Source organism: Zea mays, chromosome 1 (assembly GCF_902167145.1).
Source record: "Zea mays cultivar B73 chromosome 1, Zm-B73-REFERENCE-NAM-5.0, whole genome shotgun sequence".
Lineage (NCBI taxonomy): Eukaryota > Viridiplantae > Streptophyta > Magnoliopsida > Poales > Poaceae > Zea > Zea mays.
In genome coordinates this window covers 286879471-286902817 of record NC_050096.1, presented here as the reverse complement: position 1 = coordinate 286902817, position 23347 = coordinate 286879471, and the positions used below count along the sequence as shown (strand labels likewise).

The window sequence follows — 23347 nt, the reverse complement described above, 5'->3', positions numbered from 1 at the left end:
TGAATATGTTATATGTATGTATGGTGTCTATAACCTATAAGTTAAACTAATGATTGATGAATTATGTCTATGCATGAAATTGGTCTATGCGAATATAAGTGTGAGTTAAACTGCTGAACATGTGTGTGAATAGTGAATTGATGAGTGATGAGTTGTGTTAATTTAGTGTTATATTGATGTGGTCTATAAAACTATGAGTATAATTATTATTTTCTGTTGTTAAATTAGTTTAAAATTAACTAGAATTTAATTATTATACACATATTATTTTTTCTGCTCTGGCTCGCAAGCTAAACGAGCCAACTCGAGTTCGTAAACGAGCCGAGCCGAGCTGACTCTGTGGCTCGCTACCTTAACGAGCCGAGCCGAGTCGAGCTGGCTCGATATGCAGCCCTACATGTGCTGGCACAGTGACAAAATGGAAGGCGGACACGACGCTTGCTTTCCGCTAAGTCGAATGGGGATTTCGGGTGCGAGAGTCCGTATACACCACCACACGTTGAACACGAAGTGGGCAAAATCTCCATCGAGTGTAGAGAGAGCTCCAAACTAGAGCGTCTTTTAAGACTTAGAACATAAGAAAATTAGACTTTTTTACACGAAGCTATTCACAATATATCGCACATTTTCTATTTATACTATTTTTTTATTCTTAGAAAATTTTTGATGTTTTTTTAAGGATCTCGACTGAAGCATCTCACACCTTTTTTAAGCATAAAAGATTTGTAGATTTTTTCCTTTTCCTTTTTTCTTTCACTATAATCTATTCTAGTCTATTCTCGTATTATTTTACTCTCCCTTCTTGGATTCTTTCGATGAAGAATTATCTTCGATTTTTTTATTTTGACTCGATTGAAATTAAGTGGATGCAGTGAAAACAGAAGTTGATATAAGAGCCAACAAAAACACCAACAAAAACGAGGCTGAAGGGAAAAGCTGCATAGAGACCACGAAACAGGAAGGAAAGCGTGTAGGCGTGTACAGTGCATGTACAGTGCACACTACGTGATGTGTGTGCATCGGAGGGGCATTGACTCGCTGGACTTTCTTTCCCCCAAAGCCGCGTGGCCGCCGAGGCGCCGATAGCCACCAGACGGGAGCTGATCTCCCAGAAAACAACCAACCAACCCCGACCCCCGAGACCAGTGAGTAACTAAAAAAAAAAAAGCCAAAATGGCGGGGGGAGGTCGTCGTCTCCCCTCCCTGCGATCCCCTCCATCCGCGACGCCATCTCGGCCACTTCATGATCACTAGGGTTTCGCTCTTCTACCCATAAGCCCTCGTCCCGATGCGCTGGTGGAAGCGCTCCTCCTCCCCCTCCTGCCCCGCCTCCTCATCCTCAGCATCGACCCCCGCTTCCCCCGCCCGCGCCTCCACCCCCCGTCTCATCGGCGGTTGGGGTAGCGGCCCTAGCTCACGCCGCGATGGCAGCGGGGCCAGCAACGATCCGCAGCCGCGGCTGATCAGAGCGCGGCGGATGCGCTACGTCGTCGATGACCTCGAGGTCGGGGTCTCCGCGCTCGGCGTGGACTCTCCGGCGAGGAGGGACGCGGCGGCGGGGTTTGCGCTTGAGACAGTGAGCTCCGCGCCGATCTCGTGGTCTCCGAGCAACATGGAGGTGGCGCCGGCGAGATCCTCGTCGACCCCCGTGCTGCTGCCGCATCCGCTGCCCCTTCCAGGCGAGGGGGAATCGCCGTGCCGCGGGCCGGGGAGGCCGCTTCCGCCACCGGTGCCAAGGATGCTCGACGGGGAGGGGAAAGGGCCTGCAGCGGACGCTCCCGGTGTTTTAGAGACTGGGAGCCAAAGGATGACGCCGTTACTCGCACGGAGGTGATTAATTCGTACTCCTAGTTAATGCTATGTTAATGCTATGTTTTGTTGCCGTTATTATTCAAGTAGATTATATTGTCTGCAAGGATGTCACCCTCACAGCTCGAGGATTTCCAGATAGGGATGCAAGTGGGGCGGGCTGTGGACAGGCAGCTGGCCGCAACTCACCTGCTTTGTTTGGATACTCTATTCACCCCAATCTACATGTATTTACACCCCAATCCACCTCCATACACGTGGATTGGGGTGAATACTAGCCTGCATGCTTCTTCAGGCTTGGCGGTGGAGCCTGCAAAGCCTAGCACTAGCAGAGCCCGCTTGTCTTTGGTGCAAAGATGTAAACTGGGTAATCAGTAATCATCTGAGCACATCCTTTGCAAGGATTAAAAAAACAAATGTTGGTAGAACTGAAGGTTGTTCTGCTCATCGAGTCTCCAGTCACTGCAGTCCTAAAGTGGACATGGACCTCTCGTCGGTACTGACTAGTGACTACCATCACGCTGAGGTAGATCGAGCATGACACCGCTGTCGTAGCTTTCTACTCTCCAATCCTTGCCTTCCTCCACCTTCTCCTCTCCTGCATCGGCCAAGTGAGAGTAGCAGCAGCAATGACAGACAGAGAGGAGGCGGTTGCCGGTCCTCCACTACGCCGACGGAACGAGAGATGGCGGCAGCAAAAACGGACAGAGAGACAATGGTGGCGCTCTATGTAGCATTTCTTTTTGCAGGCATATGCAGGATCATTGTTTTCAGATCGCCTGATCGTCTGATCGATGCCACTGGGCGATCAGACGATTAGTCGCCCCTGATCGACCTTAATCGCCCCCCCTGGTTGTCCTGTGCATTTCCAGGACATATATATAGATATATACATATATAACACTGTATATAGATATATACTTATATAGTATAGAGACTTTCTCAGGACAAGCACAAGTATATACAAGGCAGCAGTATAAATAGTCCAAAACAGCAGTACATCTCCAGCAACAAGTCTATATGAAACTGTGAACTGAAGTCTGAACCGAACAGCAATATGAACTGAAGTCTGAACCCTGAGTAATTAACGCAACTGAACGCTAACCAGACGACTAATCGCTACATATCGCCGACTAGTCGGACGATATGGACGATCAGATCACCTGATCGAATCGACCCCCTTATCGAGCACTGAGTACTGATCAGCCCGACTAATCGCGACTAATCACGATTAGTCGGACGATCTGAAAACAATGTGCAGGATTTAGCGGGTGGTGCAGGCTGTCCACATACGTTAGCAGGTCGGCCTCCCTCAACCGACGAGATAAAGCAGGTTACCCACAATTGTCAGGTCTTCTTTGTAGTTCAGGTTAAGCGGGGTTGCGGGCAGGGCCACGCCGCTTGCATCGTTAATTTCAGAGTCAGGTTATGACACCATTACTTGTATTTTGTCATCATTGAGGCGTTAAACACTTAAAAAGGTAGAGTATCTGGCAGAGAATGGCAACATTTTTGTGGTGCATTTGGTTCAGCGATGTATCCTTTGCTGCAGAGTATGTTGATTTTGCTGCAGATTACGGTGATTTTAAATATATGGTTACCATGGTTCAGGGATTGGAGCTTTCAGATATACATAATTACATATACACGGGATGAACTGTGATTTAGTAACTCGAGTTACTTGCAGTGTGTTACTAGCTAAGGGTTTCTGTGGAGATCATGACATCAGGTCATATTAGGATTAGGATGGCGTCATAAAATTTTATTTGTTATGTATATTGAGTTGTCATGTTTTTTTGCACGTGAGGTTTTCATTATTGATTTGCATATAACATTCCTTAAAATTTGCACATGATCTTTTAACTCTTAGTGAATTTACTAGATACTGACTAATTGACATGATAAAAATAAGTTAGCTAGGGTGTGCTGTTTTAATAAACAAGTGACCTTGTTTATTTAAGTGCTGTACCACAATTTCACTTGGTTGAATTGGACTTCTATGAAGCTTCTAAGCTGAAACATAAAGACCCAACAAGTTTAAGCTACTGTTGAAATAATCTAGTTTAGTATTGCTGTTAAAAGTTGTACAAGAAACAGTGAAGATATCTATCACTTAATGCTTTTTTTTGAATATATGAGCTCTGCATTACTCATTGCTTATACTATTTTCATTTTTTGAATATGTTTTGTGTTCCCTTGAAGCACTTCAATTCTGATTGATGATCCTGATGTTCATTTGTGGTTTGCCTATTATATCAGAGTGGCGGTCCAAACTCTACCAAAGGCTCATGAGCACAACGACTTTCGGTTAAATGGGACTACCTGTTGTCAGCGGAGAAAGGCTTTTAAAGAGAAGTTCCAGGATAAGAACTGTGATGAAACTTTGAACTTCAGATTGAACATTCCTGCTAAAAGTGCTCCAAGCAGTGGGTTTTCAAGCCCTGTACAAAGTCCTCGAAGACTGAGTAATGTAGATTTCTCATCTGCTGCAATCTCTATCCAAGATACCAATGTATGGTCAGCACGGTCTCTCTGGTCTTCTGATGCGATGGGATCTTCACCTCCTTGTGATTCACCTGACAAGTTTGCAGGTGGTCAGGAGCGTTCTCCTCTCTCTAGTCCACTGAGAAGTCCAGTTTTAAAATCAAGAAACCCAAGTGCACCTCCATCACCAATGCATCCAAAGTTGTTCCCGGAGAACCATGTTTCTCGCCCTGATGGCAATGGAAGTGCTAGTTTTCACCCATTACCGCTCCCTCCTGCTTCTGTAAGCCCAAAGCAGACAAATGCTAGCCACCAGTTAGTTCCAAAAGCTGAGATGCCTTCGGTGGCTGGTCAATGGCAGAAAGGAAAACTCTTGGGTAGTGGCACCTTTGGATGCGTGTATGAGGCCACCAATAGGTATATCAGCGCAATTTTTTGGCATCGTGATTATTCCTTCATTTTAGATTCTGATTTTTGTTCTTATTCACGTACATAAAGGCACACTGGAGCTCTTTGTGCCATGAAAGAGGTGAATATAATTCCAGATGATGCTAAATCAGTCGAGTCTCTGAAGCAATTGGAACAGGTATGGTTTTATTTCATTGCTGTTTATTCCGCACTAATGGTAATATGGTATCACTACAATTGAACTATGTGATTGTTCCCCACCAAAATTTGCTTTCAGATCTTCACGGTTAAGTGAAATTTTCCCTATGTTGTATTTGGTTTGCATTCTTTTTGTACCCCCTTTGAGTTACATACAGGGTTTTCAATCTTGGTATTAAAAAAGTTTTGGCCACTCCTGAAATTACTGAAATTCAGCTGGTTTTTTGCCGATTTGTTTAAAGACTTGCACATGAAGCATGTGTATTCTAAAAAAATTAGATATGCGAAAGGGCCTCTAGCTGAGTTGGTTAGGTGGTCTGAATAACACTCCTCAGTCCTGGGCTCGACTCTCTGTGGGAGCGAATTTCGGGCCATGGTTAAAAAAATCCCCTCATCTGTCCCACGCCAAAGCACAGGTCTAAGGCTCGGCCCCGGTCACGGTCGTTCTCACATGGGCTTCGATGTCGCTGTGTATGGGTTGGCCAGAGGTTCGAGGGTTTTCTTGACATGTGTGAGAATGTCTTCTTAAATAAATACTCGGGGGCTGTCTTACCCCCTGCAGGTTGAGTTTTTTTTAAAAAAAAATTAGATCTAATTATCTAAACTAATATTAGCATGGTTTATGACTACACATCTATTGAGTAGAAAAATCTGCAACGTAAACAATAGAAAATATGAATCTAGGGTTATGTAGCACATGTATTAGTGTCTTACTAAATTTATGATTTTTCTCGGCCACTACCAAAATTCACAAAATTTCGGTGAAATTTTGAACCCTGCTTACATACTATATGTTTCTCAAGTTCAGACCAATTTCAGAACTGATTGGACAATGTTAAATTAATTGTGGCTCAGTACTATCTTCTTCTGCATAAAGATTATGCATGTATGCACTTCTGTTGATTTGTTCTCACTTTTCTTTCAGGAAATTAAGTTTCTTAGTCAATTTAAGCATGAAAATATTGTGCAGTACTATGGCAGTGAAACTGTAAGTTCTCCTTTGTCACTTAAGTAGCCTTAGTACTTACTTTCCAGTGCTTTGTAATGGTTGTTTATTCAAATCTTGCAGATCGAAGATAGATTCTACATATACCTGGAGTATGTTCATCCTGGTTCAATCCATAAGTATGTTCATCAACACTGTGGATCGCTGACAGAAGCAGTCATCCGTAACTTCACACGTCATATTCTCAAGGGTCTTGCTTTTTTACATAGCCAAAAGATTATGCATAGGTAATTATTTCCTCGTTTTGAAATTCTAGCCAATAATATCTTAACTTACCTACTATTTAAATTTAAATTTTAACCTACAAAATTAATATCTTGCCCCCCCCCCCCCCCCCCAAAATGTAGGTAGTACACCATCCTGTTTTCTTTTGGGCAATTGCTTTTGCTGATTTTTTTTCATTTTCAAAGTTCTTGCACCCCCCTCCTTGTTGGTCCCATGATAAAGCACAGGTCTAAGGCTTCGCCTTGGTCGCGGTCATTCTCACATGGGCTACGATGGCACTGTGACCTGCGGGCCGACTCCCCCCACCTCCAGCCCGAGTTCTTGCATTATGCTGAAAATGTTCAGATGTATGTAAATAGTTCTGCTCTTGCAGGGATATCAAAGGGGCAAATTTGTTAGTTGATATTAACGGTGTAGTGAAATTGGCTGACTTCGGAATGGCAAAGCATGTGAGTCCAAAATTTCCCTATAGTTTTCTGTTATCCGATATCACACACAATTAACCAGTAGTCAGTACCCCCGTCATTTGGTTTGTCAACCACATGACATTAAGCTTATTACTACCGTGTTCAAGATAACAATAGTATGTACCATATGCTGTTGATCATGTATGATTTAGGTGCTTCGGTTTAGGATCATAATTCTTGAATCAAATTCTATATGTTTGAATATGAACAGACTACAGTGTTCAATTTGTTGAATTTGAGACCCTACCTTATTCCACCAAAGATATGTTATACAAAAATTCTACCTTGTATTTGTACATTTCTACATAGATGCTCCTACATTAAAACCTGTTATCTATAGCATGAAACTATGAATTTCTGTAGTTCAACACAACAATTTTCTACCTGATTCATACAATTCATGTGGATGCCTTTATTTTAAAAACTGTAACCTAATGCTGCAGATCAATATAGCATTTATTTTTGTCTTGTTGACATATATTGTTTGTAATCCTCATCGTTTCCTTTGTAGTTAATCTTTGTTGCACACTTTCTTCAATTTTCAGTTGAGTACTGCAGCTCCTAATCTTTCATTGAAGGGAACACCATACTGGATGGCTCCTGAGGTATGAACTTTCATCATGTTAATTTCATCATTTCTTCTCCTCTGACTGTAATGAAGCTTATTATCCCAATGTGATGTAAATGCCTAATCACTTTTGTATGCATTATTCAGAATATGAAGTGTTGCTAAAAAAGGATATGTTAATCTAGCAGGTGGTCAAGGACCTTTTTTAGAGACTCCAATGCCTTGTTGCCCCCCCCCCCCCCCCCCCCCCCCCAAAAGAACTTGTTAATCTTGTAGTGGACAAGAACCTCCTTTTAGAGAGTTGAATGCCTTTCCCCAATCAACACAGGAGAGCTGCATTCATTTTATTAAAAACAAATAGTAACAACTAACAAAATGTACAAAAACAAGCACATGATACACAACCCAAATCAGCCCATCATCTAGAGATGGCCCCACAGTCCATGAGCCCAACTATGCACTATGCATCACAGTGCTCCATCCCTTTCTACTGTCTGCTGTGAATCAGAATAAAGAAAATCTAAAGGTGTGTTGTGTCTTTTATTTTTTACCATGCTTTAAGCTCAACGCATTGTGGTTCCAGATGGGGGACTATTTAGTTCATCCATATATCGGTGAAAGACTGATATGCAGTTTTGGGCCATGCTCCTGCTCCTCCATCTTGCAAGGTTGGGGCCAGGATAAGCCTTCATGCTTCAATTCTTCTGAGCTAGTTTGCGCTGGAGCCGTTCATCCTCCTTTTTTCTTGAACCGGGCAGGGAGCTGTGTGTCAGTGCATTTAGATAGAGAAAGAAGCACAACATGCTGAGATGTTATTGAATGCTCTTGCAGCTCCAAGACATCCGAGTACAAAAACCCGCTCACAGCCCAAAACCCACTAGATCAGATATCCATTCACCGTCCTGCTAGTTAAGTTTCAGATGTTATTGAATGCTCTTGCAGCTCCAAGATTATGGCTTGATCATCTCATTTTGTACTGGAGTTTCATGGCTCTTCTTCCTTTGTAGAAACTGGACCAGGAAATAGGCCCACTTAAAGGGCTAAGTTGCTTGTATGAATGAAAACCTATTTCTGTAGAAACAATTAGGAAAAAATTCTGTGCTGCTGCAAGTGCTGCCAGCTGTTGACCTGACTGAAGAGCCTCCCCCCCTCCCCCCTTTTGTATGTCAAAGTTTGATTAATAAAATTGTTCGAGTGGACTTTTATTGCTTAGCTATAACCATGGAAAAATCTTATGTCCCTGGAGGAGTTTCTAGTCTTCCACCTCAATGCACTCTTGATTACATGGGGGCCACAGCAGCTTTGACTTTGACACAACAGCCAGCAGAAACGCTCAAATGCACCGCTTCCAGCCCTACAGATATTATAATCAATTTTTTGGACTCTTTTAACATCTGCATAAATTAAGGTGATTATACAGATGTTCTTGATGCTTAAACGAGATGGTTGTATTAATCAAACTTAACGGGATGGCTGTATCTAATGAAACTTGTAATGATATTAGTTTTCTTTGAGACAAAGAATGAAATAATCAATTCCTCTCAAAATCACCATTCAATGTTGCCAAGGTAGGATATATTTATGTGATGATATGCAGAGCTTGACATCTGTTTCCCGGGTTCCACATTATATACTGTGTCGCCTTGTAATATTAGAGCGTAGTCACAACATTTTTATGTTACAGGTTGTTCGGGCTACACTCGATAAAAGTGCAGGTTATGATCTTGCTGTTGATATTTGGAGCCTTGGCTGCACAATCATTGAGATGTTTACAGGAAAGCCACCTTGGAGTGGTCTTGAAGGGGTATGTAATCAGAACTGCACATCTTTTTTTACCTTACGTTCATCTGATAAATGATGATAACATGACTTAGGGGGTGTTTGAATGAACTAGAACTAATAGTTAGCTAGCTAAAAATTATTAGTTGGATTAGCTAGCTAACAAATGACTAGCTAACTATTAACTACTTTACCAAAAATAGCTAATAGCTGAACTATTAGCTAGAGTGTTTGGATGTTTCAACTAATTTTAGCCACTAACTATTAATTTTAGTGCATTCGAACACCCCCTTACATAGCACCTTGGCTAATCAAGTTGTGAATAAGAAACAAATAATGCATCTTGATTTGTGCATTCGCGATCACCTGTCTAATAGTCATATGAGATAAGTAACTTTTTCATTTGTGGAGTGTGGTTTGTGATCAGTGGAGTGGAAAAAATGTTGTATTTGGATCCTTAATGTTTTCAGCCGAGGGGATGTGTTTTGGTGTAGGCAGCTGTTCTTTTTTGATTTTTTTCTTTGGATTCTAACCATGAACTATATTTTGTGGTGCTACAGCCGGCTGCAATGTTTAAGGTGTTGCGCACGGACCCACCAATTCCAGATAACCTGTCCCCTGAAGGGAAGGATTTTCTGAGATGCTGCTTCAAGAGAAACCCTACTGAGCGACCAACAGCAAACAAGTTGCTCGAACACCCATTTATCCAAACTTTGAACCACTACAGCCCACATAGCGTTGTACATTCATTTTCGGGAATTAAATCTCCAGTAAGCTTTCTGACTTTCTCCTTATGACATGTGATATCCAAAGTTTCAACTTAAAGCTTTATGCATATGTATAATTGGCTTGTTGGTGTCAGGATACTGTGCACAGCAGTGCAAGAGATAAAGTACCCTGGAAAAGTGATTCATATATGAGAGGGAAACATGCAAATGGGTGAGTACATCTGTTGCATTGGTCTGTTTTTTTGTTGATTTGTAAATCTGGTGACGAAAATGTTCACGTTATTTGGGACTTTTTGAGTATTAACCCTGCTATTCTTCATTCTGATAGTGAAACAAGCAGTGCTCGGTCGTCAGAGTCATTGGCTTATCGGTTGATGACACCCCTACCCAACTTGGGAACCAATAGTTTGTCACCTCCACCTTTGAGTTCGGCCTCCAGTTCTGGCTCTGCAGCACATACACCGAACAGTATGCATTTTTCAGTCCCATACCATCAGCCTAGTCCTTTGCCAAAGCCTAACGGGAAGGAAGCAATAAATTTGGTTTCGCATTGAATAACAGCATGCCACCTATCACAACATCTGGGCAAAGTCCACATAAACAGCGCAAGTGTATCCGTCCCTAGCGTCTGACCCTTGTACTGCCAGTAATAGCTAACAATTTTCTGGGTCGTGTAAAAATAATTTCCATGTAAAGAGATCACCGCGATATGATCACAGGGAAATGCTGCTAAATGAGGGAGCTTTGTGAAATCTGTTGTATCGTTTGATTTCTGGGAAACTGATTGGATTGCCCATGTAACATATTTTTATTAGGGTGTAGCTGTAGGTGAAACTAATGGTCAAGATTGTGCCGACAAATAGGACATTAGGGTTGTAGCTGTAGCGTGTTGTTGATGCTGTGTAATGATCATACTTGATGTAATCATTATTGATTTTTTTGGGGAAGGTAATAATGCACGTCAATTGGCAAAAGGGGATTGAGATCGCAGATCCATGTACTCCCTCCGTTAATAAATATATGACCTTTTTAAAAAACTTTCACCATATGACTTTTTTAAAAAACTTTCATCACTGGTTTTATTTAAAAAATAATGAGTTATTAACTTTCAGCACTCACCTTTGACATTCGTCTTATTTACTTTTTTTATGATTTGTTTTATTTAAGTAGTTTGTGTTTAACTTAAAATTTTATATTTTAAATAAGATGAATGATTAAAGTTTTTTTTAAAAAAGTTAAAGGTGTCATATATTTGTGAATGGATGTTGTATGATTTAAACATCTTCGTTGCAGGCTACCGCTTTCATTGTCAGAGGAAGGGTTCATTCGTGTATGTTTTCATTTTTTTTGTCGGGGAGTTTATTATCTACGAACATAACAGCTCAGCGTGCTGGCACCTTTGATTTTATATAATCCACCTACAGAAACAAATCCCACTAGATTTCAATTCTAATATGGAGTCGTCTACGTCTTCCTCTACTAAACGCCACACTACTACTGGTAATGGTTCCCTACTAAATGCCACGTTCTACTACTGATTAGATCTCTGTTCAAATGTCGTGTACGGTAATGGTTATTTAGCACGGTCCATGCTCGACTCGTCCTATATCGGGGTTACGTTGGTTTGTGCCTTTCCGTTGACGTGTCAGGTTGGTTTTTTTTTCGGGTTAGGTTGGTTTGTGCTTTTCTGTTGTTTTTCGGGTTAGGTTGGTTTGTGCTTTTCTGTTGGACATGTCAGGTTGGATTCTTTTAGTTGAGTCGTTTTTTTTTTGTTTTGGGTCAAGTTTTTTTAGGTTAGGTTAAATTTTTATATAAAATAATGGTTCATACCTGGCATGTAAATTATTATGGACCAAAAACTATAGTCTGTATCTGCTTCTTGCATTGGTAGGGTCGGATCAGAGTTTTTTTTGGGTAATTCAGTTGGTCAGATGACACATGTTTAGGTCTACTAATGACTGAGTAATGGCCCATGCCTTATGGCCAACCATAGGTGTGTAGAGACATATGGTGTAGCATTGTAGGGATAAAGGCCCACTACGAAGGGGTGTGCCACTGCTGCTGTCGAACCGTCGTGCCCACAAGGCTCGCCATCTTCGAGGGGGAGCGTGCCCGCTGTGTGCCATCATGGTACCACTTCTACTAGTTACTTTCTCTTTCACTGCAACGTGATGTGAGCGACTATGCGAGACATCTAGGAAGTGATGATTTTCTCTGTTGGGCCTTGCTGGTTTCTTTTGGGCTTTGGGCCATATATACAACATTTAGCAAGTATGCATATTATATCATTCTACATCATTATACATATATACACATATTTTTGTTTCTTCCCAAAAACATGGGTATTTCATGGAATACAAGAGAATACCCTAGCACCGACCCTGCTCCCAATAGGCCAAAGACAAACTACAGAGCTAAGAGCAGAGTTAAGAGCATGACATAGGTTATGAGGGATTTGAAGAGGCAAGATCCTATACCCCTTCCTCATTTTGATTTGGATTACATATTTCATAATATATTATAACATGATCTTTGTAATATTTTTATCCTTTGCAAGGATGTGAGAGTGAGTAGAGCTCAATGGATAGATTGGGACTACATGGTAATGAAGAAGGATATGATCTTTGATGAGGTCATTGAAGCTTGTGACAAAAAAGGTGAACAAAATTATGGGCTTAAAATATGATTGGAATGATTAAATTGTAGATCAATTGTTTGCTACTCTTAATGTGGATGACTCATATGGAGACATAAAGAAGCGGGTTATGCATTGGATGATTGAGGGTACATGGCACCAAGTGATCTATGAGAGGTTTAGCAAGATGTTTTAATTTGATAGGAGAGACCTCAACAAGCAAAGGATTCATAGTGAGAGCCATTTACTTGTGAATCAAATGAAATTCAAGTATCTGCCAAATGTGCAAGGTAACTTCGGTATAGTCAAAGGCATGCATTCCTTCTATTCACATCTCTCAATTGAATGTTTATAAGGACACTCACACCAAAAGATAGAGATAATGAGAACATCAATTTTTATACAAAGAATTTGTTCGTCAGTATGACACCCACAACAACTCCTTTAGGTGTGTTCCATTTTCTTTAAGAAGAGATAAAGTCAATTACTGAGTTTTGATTATAGAATTATGGCTATGCACCGTATGCCATGTTGATGATTAAAATATTACAAATAAGACTTGAAGGATGTTGAGTATAAACCACTAAGGACTACTTGTCTAAAGAATCCTATTGTGCCAAGCGCACTAGGAGCATCTACTTATGCAACTCCACTTTCAACTGGGACTACTAGTGTAGCTTCCACATAGCAGTTGGGTACTTAGAGGCAGAGGTCTTCTAGGCACAGTGACAATTCACCGTCTCCTATCAGAAAGATGTATAACATTGTGTTCAGGTTGTGCAGGAGAGTTAGTGACATAAATGAGATGGCACCAAGCGAGAGTGAGAGCTAGATAGGCCACCAGGATACATGATCTGATGCTTAGAGATATGAATGCTCATATTATGCTTGATGTTCTAGCTCCTCCATCACTTCTAGATGCACTAGCTTCATGACCTCATAGGATTATGGAGAGTTACCATGAGTAGTGGCAGTAGGAGGACTACTACACTCAGCACTATGGGAATTTCTTATGGCTATGTTTAAGGACGACATTTTCCCCATGGGGGCAGGATGTGGCTGAAATTTTCCCCGTGGGGATGATGGGGCAAGGATCCAAAACATAACGAGGCAGGGGTGGGGATGAATTTTCCCTACAAGGATTTGATGGGAACCCGAGTTAAGAGTCAGATCCTCCCCACGCAAGATATGAAGGTTGAATCTAACAAATCGTCTCAGTGTGACCCTGTATAAAGATACAACATTCCCACTCGCTAACCATAACCCTCATTTTCTTCACTCAGTTGTCGCTCGCCTACATGATAACATGGTTTATTTGTTGATATCATAATATTTATGCTCAACAATTAATCCCCATAGGTTCCTCGTGGGGATTGGGTCCCCGTTTGGGGACGAGAATAAATCCTCCTCATTAAGCATATCGAGGTCGGGGCAGGGAACAGATTTTGGGGATTAGGGAGGGGACGGGGAGCACTCCCCCGACCCTGTCCCGCGTTGTTACCATCCCTGGCTATGTTCCAACTAAAGATATAGGACCCTCAATATTTTGGCCCTACATTCCTCCAGCTTACATCAATCCATCTTATACAGTGCCAGCCTACATGGGACATATTCATAACAGAACTCTAGTTCTCACCACAGCGCAGACTTCAGAAGCAACCCATCCTTCTGAAAGGGAAATGTGCCCTTGGGCCATTTCTAAGTATTTTGGTGATTGAGTGCAAACACAAGGGCCTAAATGTGAAAATATGCTCATGGATGAACAAAGTGTAAATCACAAGTAAAGGTATGTTTCTAAGCCTTAGTACATTAGTTTTGTGTACTAATATATTAGTCTAAGTGTTAGAAACAAATAGAAGAAGAGAAGAGAAGACTTGGCTGTGTACAGCCAAGGGGCTGCTTCGGTCTGGGGCACCGGACTGTCCGGTGGTGCACCGGACAGTGTCCGGTGGTGCACCGGACAGTGTCCGGTGCGCCAGGCTGCCTCGGCCGAAGAGGCCGCTCTCGGGTTTTTCTCCGGCGACTTCGGCTAAAATTCACCGGACTGTCCGGTGTGCACCGGACTGTCCGGTGAGCCAACGGTCGGCCGGGCCAACGGTCGGCCGCGCGATCGGCGCGCGACACGTGGCCGAGCCAACGGTCGGAAGGGAGCACCGGACTGTCCGGTGTGCACCGGACTGTCCGGTGCGCCAGATCTGCAACGGTCGGCAACGGTCGGCTTCGCTTTCTATGGAAACAAATCGGGCACCGGACAGTGTCCGGTGTGCACCGGACTGTCCGGTGCGCCACGAGACAGAAGGCAAAGATGGCCTTCCAGATTTGTTCCCAACGGCTCCTAGCTGCCTTGGGGCTATAAAAGGGACCCCTTGGCGCATGGAGGAGAATACCAAGCATTCCTTGAGCACTCTTGATCACTCACACATCAATCTCGCGCACTTGTTCGACATTCTAGTGATTTGAGCTCCGTTCTAGTGTGCTAGTCTCTTGAGCTCAAGTCTGGGTCTTGTGTGTGCGTATTCGCTGTGATCTTTGTGTCGTGTGTGAGTTGCTAATCCCTCCTTTGCTCTGTGATTCTCTGTGAACATCTTTTGTAAGGGCGAGAGGCTCCAAGTTGTGGAGATTCCTCGCAAACGGGATTGAGAAAAGAAAAGCAAGAACACCGTGGTATTCAAGTTGATCATTGGATCACTTGAGAGGAGTTGAGTGCAACTCTCGTCCGTTGGGACGCCACAACGTGGAGTAGGCAAGTTTTGTACTTGGCCGAACCACGGGATAACCACTGTGTCATCTCTGTGATTGGATTCTTGTGGTTATTGTGTTTTGACTTCTCTCTAGCCACTTGGCATAAACTGTGCTAACACCTAATCAAGTTTTGTGGCTATAAGTTTAAGTTTTTACAGGATCACCTATTCACCCCCCCCTCTAGGTGCTCTCAATTGGTATCAGAGCCGTTCTCTTCAAGAAAGGGACTAACCGCCCGAAGAGATGGATCCTAAGGGGAAGGGAATTGTGATCAACGACAAGGAGAAGGAGTCCTTCGTCAACGAGCCAAGGGATGACAAGTCCAATGACTCGGGCTCGGGCCACAAGCGAAGAGATGGGAAGAAGAAGAAGACAAGACGCATCAAGGAGATCGTCTACTACGACAGCGATGAGTCCTCTTCTTCCCAAAAGGACGACGACTACGACAAACAAAGGAAACCGGTTAATTCTAACTTTTCTTTTGACTACTCTCGTATTCCGCATAGTTCAAATTCACATTTGCTTTCCATTCCACTCGGCAAGCCCCCACACTTTGATGGGGAGGACTACGGATTTTGGAGCCACAAAATGCGTAGTCACCTATTCTCTCTCCATCCTAGCATATGGGAGATTGTAGATAGTGGAATGCACTTTAATAGTTCGGATAGTCCTATATTCATTAATGAGCAAATCCATAAGAATGCACAAGCTACTACTGTTCTTCTAGCCTCATTATGCAGGGATGAATATAATAAAGTGAGTGGCTTGGATAACGCCAAGCAAATCTGGGATACCCTCAAGATCTCTCATGAGGGAAATGACGCTACCTTGCTCACCAAAATGGAGTTGGTGGAGGGCGAGCTTGGACGGTTCGCGATGATAAGGGGCGAGGAGCCAACTCAAACATACAACCGGCTCAAGACCCTTGTCAACAAAATAAGGAGCTACGGAAGCACGCGATGGACGGACCACGACGTCGTCCGACTAATGCTCAGGTCCTTTACCGTTCTTGATCCTCATTTGGTGAATAATATTCGTGAGAATCCTAGGTACACCAAAATGTCGCCCGAAGAAGTACTAGGAAAATTCGTCAGCGGGCGAATGATGATCAAGGAGGCAAGGTATGTGGACGACGCCTTGAATGGACCGATCAACGAGCCGCAACCTTTTGCTCTCAAAGCCACAGGGAACAAGGAGGCGCTACCCAGCAAGGTGGCGCAAATTGAGGCGGCCGGTCTTAATGAAGAAGAAATGGCCCTCATTATCAAGAGATTCAAGACGGTGCTAAAGGGTCGCAATGGACAGCCGAGCAAGACTAAGACCAAGGGGAAGCGATCATGCTTCAAATGCGGTAAGCTTGGTCATTTTATTGCTAACTGTCCTGATAATGATAGTGACCAGGAAAAGGGGAACAAGAGGGAAAAGAAGAAGCATTACAAGAAGGCAAAGGGCGAGGCACATCTAGGCAAGGAGTGGGACTCGGATTGCTCCTCGTCCGACTCCGACAATGAAGGACTCGCCGCCACCGCCTTCAACAAATCAACCCTCTTCCCCAACGAGCGTCACACATGCCTTATGGCAAGAGAGAAGAAGGTATGTACTCGCAACTCTACCTATGCTTCTTCAAGTGAGGACGAATCTAGTGATGAGGATGAAGTAGATTATTCATGTTTGTTCAAGGGCTTAGATAGATCTAAGATAGACAAAATTAATGAATTAATTGATGCCTTGAATGAAAAGAATATACTTTTAGAAAAGCAAGAGGATTTGTTGTATGAAGAGCATGATAAATTTGTTGAGGCACAAAAATCCTATGCTTTAGAAGTTAAGAGAAATGAAATGCTTTCTTTTGAACTATCTACTTGTCATGAAACCATTTCTACTTTGAAAGGTGTCAACAATGATTTAAATGCTAAATTAGAAGTAGCAAACAAATCCAATTCTTGTGTAGAACATGTTGAAATTTGTACTAGGTGTAAAGACTTTGACATTAATGCTTGTAGTGAACACCTAGTTTCAATTTCCAAGCTTAATGATGAACTGGCTAGTCTTAATGCTCAACTTAAGACTAGCAAGAATGATTTCGATAAGCTAAAATTTGCAAGGGATGCCTACACAATTGGTAGACACCCCTCAATTAAGGATGGACTTGGCTTCAAGAGAGAAGCTAAGAACTTAACAAGCCATAAGGCTCCCATTCCCGCCAAGGAGAAAGGGAAGGCCCCTATGGCTACTAGTGCTAAAAGGAACCATGCATTTTTGTATCATGATAGAAGACAAACTAGAAATGTAAGTCATGATGCTTATGATTCATATGTTTATGATTCTCATACCATGTTTGCTCCTAGTTCCTCTTATGTGTATGATAGAAATGTTACTAGGAGAAATGTTGTTCCTAAAAGAAATGCTATTCATCATGTGCCTAGAAGGAATGTTATTCATGCTCCTAGGAAAATAGCAAATGAACCTTCCACAATTTATTATGCTTTAAATGCTTCCTTTGCTATTTGTAGAAAGGATAAGAAAATTGTTGCTAGGAAGTTAGGGGCAAAATGCAAGGGAGACAAAACTTGCATTTGGGTCCCTAAGGATATTTGCACTAACCTTGTAGGACCCAACATGAGTTGGGTACCTAAGACCCAAGCCTAAATTTTGCCTTGCAGGTTTATGCATCCGGGGGTTCAAGCTGGATTATTGATAGCGGATGCACAAACCATATGACGGGGGAGAAGAAGATGTTCACCTCCTACGTCAAGAATAAGGATTCCCAAGATTCAATCATATTCGGTGATGGGAATCAAGGCAAGGTAAAAGGGTTAGGTAAAATTGCAATTTCTAATGAGCACTCTATCTCTAATGTGTTTTTAGTAGAGTCACTAGGATATAATTTACTATCTGTTAGTCAATTGTGCAATATGGGATATAACTGTCTGTTTACAAATATAGATGTGTCTGTCTTTAGAAGAAGTGATGGTTCACTAGCTTTTAAGGGTGTATTAGACGGCAAACTTTATTTAGTTGATTTTGCAAAAGAAGAGGCCGGTCTAGATGCATGCTTAATGGCTAAGACTTGCATGGGCTGGCTGTGGCATCGCCGCTTAGCACATGTGGGGATGAAGAACCTTCACAAGCTTCTAAAGGGAGAACACATGATAGGTCTAACCAATGTTCAATTCGAAAAAGATAGACCTTGTGCAGCTTGTCAAGCAGGGAAACAGGTGGGAGGAGCGCATCACAGCAAGAATGTGATGACCACTTCAAGACCCCTGGAGCTGCTGCATATGGACCTCTTCGGACCCGTCGCCTATCTAAGCATAGGGGGAAGTAAGTATGGTTTAGTTATTGTTGATGATTTTTCCCGCTTCACTTGGGTGTTCTTTTTGCAGGATAAGTCTGAAACCCAAGGGACCCTCAAACGCTTCCTCAGGAGAGCTCAAAATGAGTTTGAGCTCAAAGTGAAAAAGATAAGAAGCGACAACGGGTCCGAATTCAAGAACCTTCAAGTGGAGGAGTTCCTTGAAGAAGAAGGGATCAAGCACGAGTTCTCCGCTCCCTACACACCACAGCAAAATGGTGTGGTAGAGAGGAAGAACAGGACGCTCATTGACATGGCGAGGACGATGCTAGGAGAATTCAAGACCCCCGAGTGCTTTTGGACGGAAGCCGTGAACACTGCTTGCCATGCCATCAACAGGGTCTACCTTCATCGCCTCCTCAAGAAGACGTCGTATGAACCGGTAACAAACCCAATGTATCTTACTTTCGTGTATTTGGGAGCAAGTGCTACATTCTAGTGAAGAAAGGTAGAAATTCTAAGTTTGCTCCCAAAGCTGTAGAAGGGTTTTTGTTAGGTTATGACTCAAATACAAAGGCGTATAGAGTCTTCAACAAATCATCGGGTTTGGTTGAAGTCTCTAGCGACGTTGTATTTGATGAGACTAATGGCTCTCCAAGAGAGCAAGTTGTTGATTGTGATGATGTAGATGAAGAAGATGTTCCGACGGCCGCTATACGGACCATGGCGATTGGAGAAGTACGGCCACAGGAACAAGATGAACGAGATCAACCTTCTTCCTCAACTATGGTGCATCCCCCAACCAAAGATGACGAACAGGTACCTCAAGTGGAGGCGCTTGATCAAGGGGGAGCACAAGATAATCAAGTGATGGAGGAAGAAGTGCAACCGGCACCTCCAACCCAAGTTCGAGCGATGATTCAAAGGGATCATCCCGTCGACCAAATTCTGGGTGACATTAGCAAGGGAGTAACTACTCGATCTCGATTAGTTAATTTTTGTGAGCATTACTCCTTTGTCTCTTCTATTGAGCCTTTCAGGGTAGAAGAGGCCTTGCTAGATCCGGACTGGGTGTTGGCCATGCAAGAGGAGTTAAACAACTTCAAGCGCAATGAAGTTTGGACACTGGTGCCTCGTCCGAAGCAAAATGTTGTGGGAACCAAGTGGGTGTTCCGCAACAAACAGGACGAGCACGGGGTGGTGACGAGAAACAAGGCTCGACTTGTGGCAAAAGGTTATGCCCAAGTCGCAGGTTTGGATTTTGAGGAGACCTTTGCTCCTGTGGCTAGGCTAGAGTCAATTCGAATCTTGCTAGCATATGCCGCTCACCATTCTTTCAGGTTGTTCCAAATGGATGTGAAGAGCGCTTTCCTCAACGGGCCAATCAAGGAGGAGGTGTACGTGGAGCAACCCCCTGGCTTCGAGGATGAACGGTACCCCGACCATGTGTGTAAGCTCTCTAAGGCGCTCTATGGACTTAAGCAAGCCCCAAGAGCATGGTATGAATGCCTTAGAGATTTCTTAATTGCTAATGCTTTCAAGGTTGGGAAAGCCGATCCAACTCTTTTTACTAAGACTTGTAATGGTGATTTGTTTGTGTGCCAAATTTATGTCGATGACATAATATTTGGTTCTACTAACCAAAAGTCTTGTGAAGAGTTTAGCAGGGTGATGACGCAGAAATTCGAGATGTCGATGATGGGCGAGTTGAACTACTTCCTTGGGTTCCAAGTGAAGCAACTCAAGGACGGCACCTTCATCTCCCAAACGAAGTACACGCAAGATCTGCTAAAGCGGTTTGGGATGAAGGACGCCAAGCCCGCAAAGACTCCGATGGGGACCGACGGACACACCGACCTCAACAAAGGAGGTAAGTCCGTTGATCAAAAAGCATACCGGTCAATGATAGGTTCTTTGCTTTACTTATGTGCTAGTAGACCGGATATTATGCTTAGCGTATGCATGTGTGCTAGATTTCAATCCGATCCTAAGGAGTGTCACTTAGTGGCGGTGAAGCGAATTCTTAGATATTTGGTTGCTACGCCTTGCTTCGGGCTCTGGTATCCAAAGGGGTCTACCTTTGACTTAGTTGGATACTCAGACTCCGACTATGCTGGATGTAAGGTCGATAGGAAGAGTACATCGGGGACGTGCCAATTCTTAGGAAGGTCCCTGGTGTCATGGAACTCTAAGAAACAAACTTCCGTTGCCCTATCCACCGCTGAGGCCGAGTATGTTGCCGCAGGACAGTGTTGCGCGCAACTACTTTGGATGAGGCAAACCCTCCGGGACTTTGGCTACAATCTGAGCAAAGTCCCACTCCTATGTGACAATGAGAGTGCTATCCGCATGGCGGAGAATCCTGTTGAACACAGCCGCACAAAGCACATAGACATCCGGCATCACTTTTTGAGAGACCACCAGCAAAAGGGAGATATCGAAGTGTTTCATGTTAGCACCGAGAACCAGCTAGCCGATATCTTTACCAAGCCTCTAGATGAGAAGACCTTTTGCAGGCTGCGTAGTGAGCTAAATGTCTTAGATTCGCGGAACTTGGATTGAATTGTAGCATACATGTGTTTATGCATTTGATCAGGTTCATTCTGCATTTTGTTGCTTATTGTGGTGCTCAAGTTGTACAAACCCTCCCTGGACCTCACAAGTCCGTTGCAAAGTGATGCACATGTTTAGGGGGAGATGTGTTACAACTTGACCCTTTGAGACTAACCTTGTGCTTGAGTTTGATAATTTAGTCTCGAAGGAGGATTGAAAGGGAAAAGGTGGACTTGGACCATGAAAGACTTCCACTGCACTCCGATGAGAGGGTAACTAATTCCAAGTTCATCTCATGAAATCTTATTGCCATTTGCTCTTAATTGAAGACTTTGGTGAGGCAATGGGGTTAACGGGCCAAGATTGATCCCGTTTTGGTGCTTGATGCCAAAGGGGGAGAAAATAAAGGCCAAAGTGATAAATGGATCAGCTACCACTTGAGAGATTTTGAAAATAGTAGAATAGAGTTTTTGTTTTGTCAAAAGCTTTTATTGTCTCTTATTGTCTCTATTTTCAAAAGTTGGCTTCTTGTGGGGAGAAGTGTTGATTATGGGAAAAAGGGGGAGTTTTTGAAATCTTTGATCAATCTCTTTTGGAATGACTCTCTTTATACTTCAACATGTGTGTTTGACTTAGAGATAGAGATTTGAGTTTGATTTGCAAAAACAAACCAAGTGGTGGCAAAGGATGATCCATATATGCCAAAATTGAATAAAACCAATTTGAGTTTTTATTTAAAGTGATTTTGCACTTGTTCTAGTTGCTTTATATTGTGTTGGCATAAATCACCAAAAAGGGGGAGATTGAAAGGGAAATGTGCCCTTGGGCCATTTCTAAGTATTTTGGTGATTGAGTGCAAACACAAGGGCCTAAATGTGAAAATATGCTCATGGATGAACAAAGTGTAAATCACAAGTAAAGGTATGTTTCTAAGCCTTAGTACATTAGTTTTGTGTACTAATATATTAGTCTAAGTGTTAGAAACAGATAGAAGAAGAGAAGAGAAGACTTGGCTGTGTACAGCCAAGGGGCTGCTTCGGTCTGGTGCACCGGACAGTGTCCGGTGGTGCACCGGACAGTGTCCGGTGCGCCAGGCTGCCTCGGCCGAAGAGGCCGCTCTCGGGTTTTTCTCCGGCGACTTCGGCTAAAATTCACCGGACTGTCCGGTGTGCACCGGACTGTCCGGTGAGCCAACGGTCGGCCGGGCCAACGGTCGGCCGCGCGATCGGCGCGCGACACGTGGCCGAGCCAACGGTCGGAAGGGAGCACCGGACTGTCCGGTGTGCACCGGACTGTCCGGTGCGCCAGATCTGCAACGGTCGGCAACGGTCGGCTTCGCTTTCTATGGAAACAAATCGGGCACCGGACAGTGTCCGGTGTGCACCGGACTGTCCGGTGCGCCACGAGACAGAAGGCAAAGATGGCCTTCCAGATTTGTTCCCAACGGCTCCTAGCTGCCTTGGGGCTATAAAAGGGACCCCTTGGCGCATGGAGGAGAATACCAAGCATTCCTTGAGCACTCTTGATCACTCACACATCAATCTCGCGCACTTGTTCGACATTCTAGTGATTTGAGCTCCGTTCTAGTGTGCTAGTCTCTTGAGCTCAAGTCTGGGTCTTGTGTGTGCGTATTCGCTGTGATCTTTGTGTCGTGTGTGAGTTGCTAATCCCTCCTTTGCTCTGTGATTCTCTGTGAACATCTTTTGTAAGGGCGAGAGGCTCCAAGTTGTGGAGATTCCTCGCAAACGGGATTGAGAAAAGAAAAGCAAGAACACCGTGGTATTCAAGTTGATCATTGGATCACTTGAGAGGAGTTGAGTGCAACTCTCGTCCGTTGGGACGCCACAACGTGGAGTAGGCAAGTTTTGTACTTGGCCGAACCACGGGATAACCACTGTGTCATCTCTGTGATTGGATTCTTGTGGTTATTGTGTTTTGACTTCTCTCTAGCCACTTGGCATAAACTGTGCTAACACCTAATCAAGTTTTGTGGCTATAAGTTTAAGTTTTTACAGGATCACCTATTCACCCCCCCCTCTAGGTGCTCTCACCTTCAACAACAATGAATATGATACCTATTGACTCCATCTTTAGCACCCTACTTGAGTTTTTTAGTGTCTTTGCTCTGCATCAGTTTTTAGCTCTGAAAGTATCCTAGAGGGGGGTGAATAGGCTACACCTGAAAATTTTCACTAAAAACTTCGAGATAGGTCAAATTAAAGTTGCACTGGTGCAAACCGGTTCAGTTGATTTTGTTTACAACTGAACAAGTTTGAACCTGCTCAACTTAGATTAAATAATCAGTTAAACAAATATTACGAAGTAGTGAAAGATATTGCTAACGACTTGCTCTACAGAAAATCCACTCAAATAGATGAATATGAACCAACCAACAATTTAAGGCACTTGACAAGAAAGCACAAGAACACACGATTTATCCTGAGGTTCAG

The 23347-nt window shown here is 43.3% G+C and overlaps 1 protein-coding gene across 1 annotated transcript; it reads left to right on the top strand.

Annotated features, from left to right (window-relative positions):
* The first annotated feature begins 919 nt into the window (after nt 1-919).
* LOC103644055 (mitogen-activated protein kinase kinase kinase 5) lies at nt 920-10660 on the top strand. Its single transcript, XM_008667251.4, has 11 exons — nt 920-1830; nt 4069-4710; nt 4792-4879; nt 5825-5887; nt 5969-6132; nt 6504-6579; nt 7143-7202; nt 8850-8969; nt 9505-9714; nt 9807-9883; nt 10001-10660. The coding sequence occupies exons 1-11, from the start codon at nt 1289-1291 to the stop codon at nt 10224-10226; spliced, it is 2268 nt and encodes a 755-aa protein (XP_008665473.1). The 5' UTR covers nt 920-1288; the 3' UTR covers nt 10227-10660.
* The last annotated feature ends 12687 nt before the right edge of the window (nt 10661-23347 follow it).

What these genes read in the sequence shown, in the direction of transcription:
- LOC103644055 (XM_008667251.4), top strand. Translation starts at nt 1,289, where the DNA reads ATGCGCTGGTGGAAGCGCTCCTCCTCCCCCTCCTGCCCCGCCTCCTCA. An exon ending in CTTGGAGTGGTCTTGAAGGG is followed by an intron (nt 8,970 to 9,504) that starts GTATGTAATCAG and finishes GTGGTGCTACAG; the next exon opens with CCGGCTGCAATGTTTAAGGT. An exon ending in AGAGGGAAACATGCAAATGG is followed by an intron (nt 9,884 to 10,000) that starts GTGAGTACATCT and finishes TCATTCTGATAG; the next exon opens with TGAAACAAGCAGTGCTCGGT.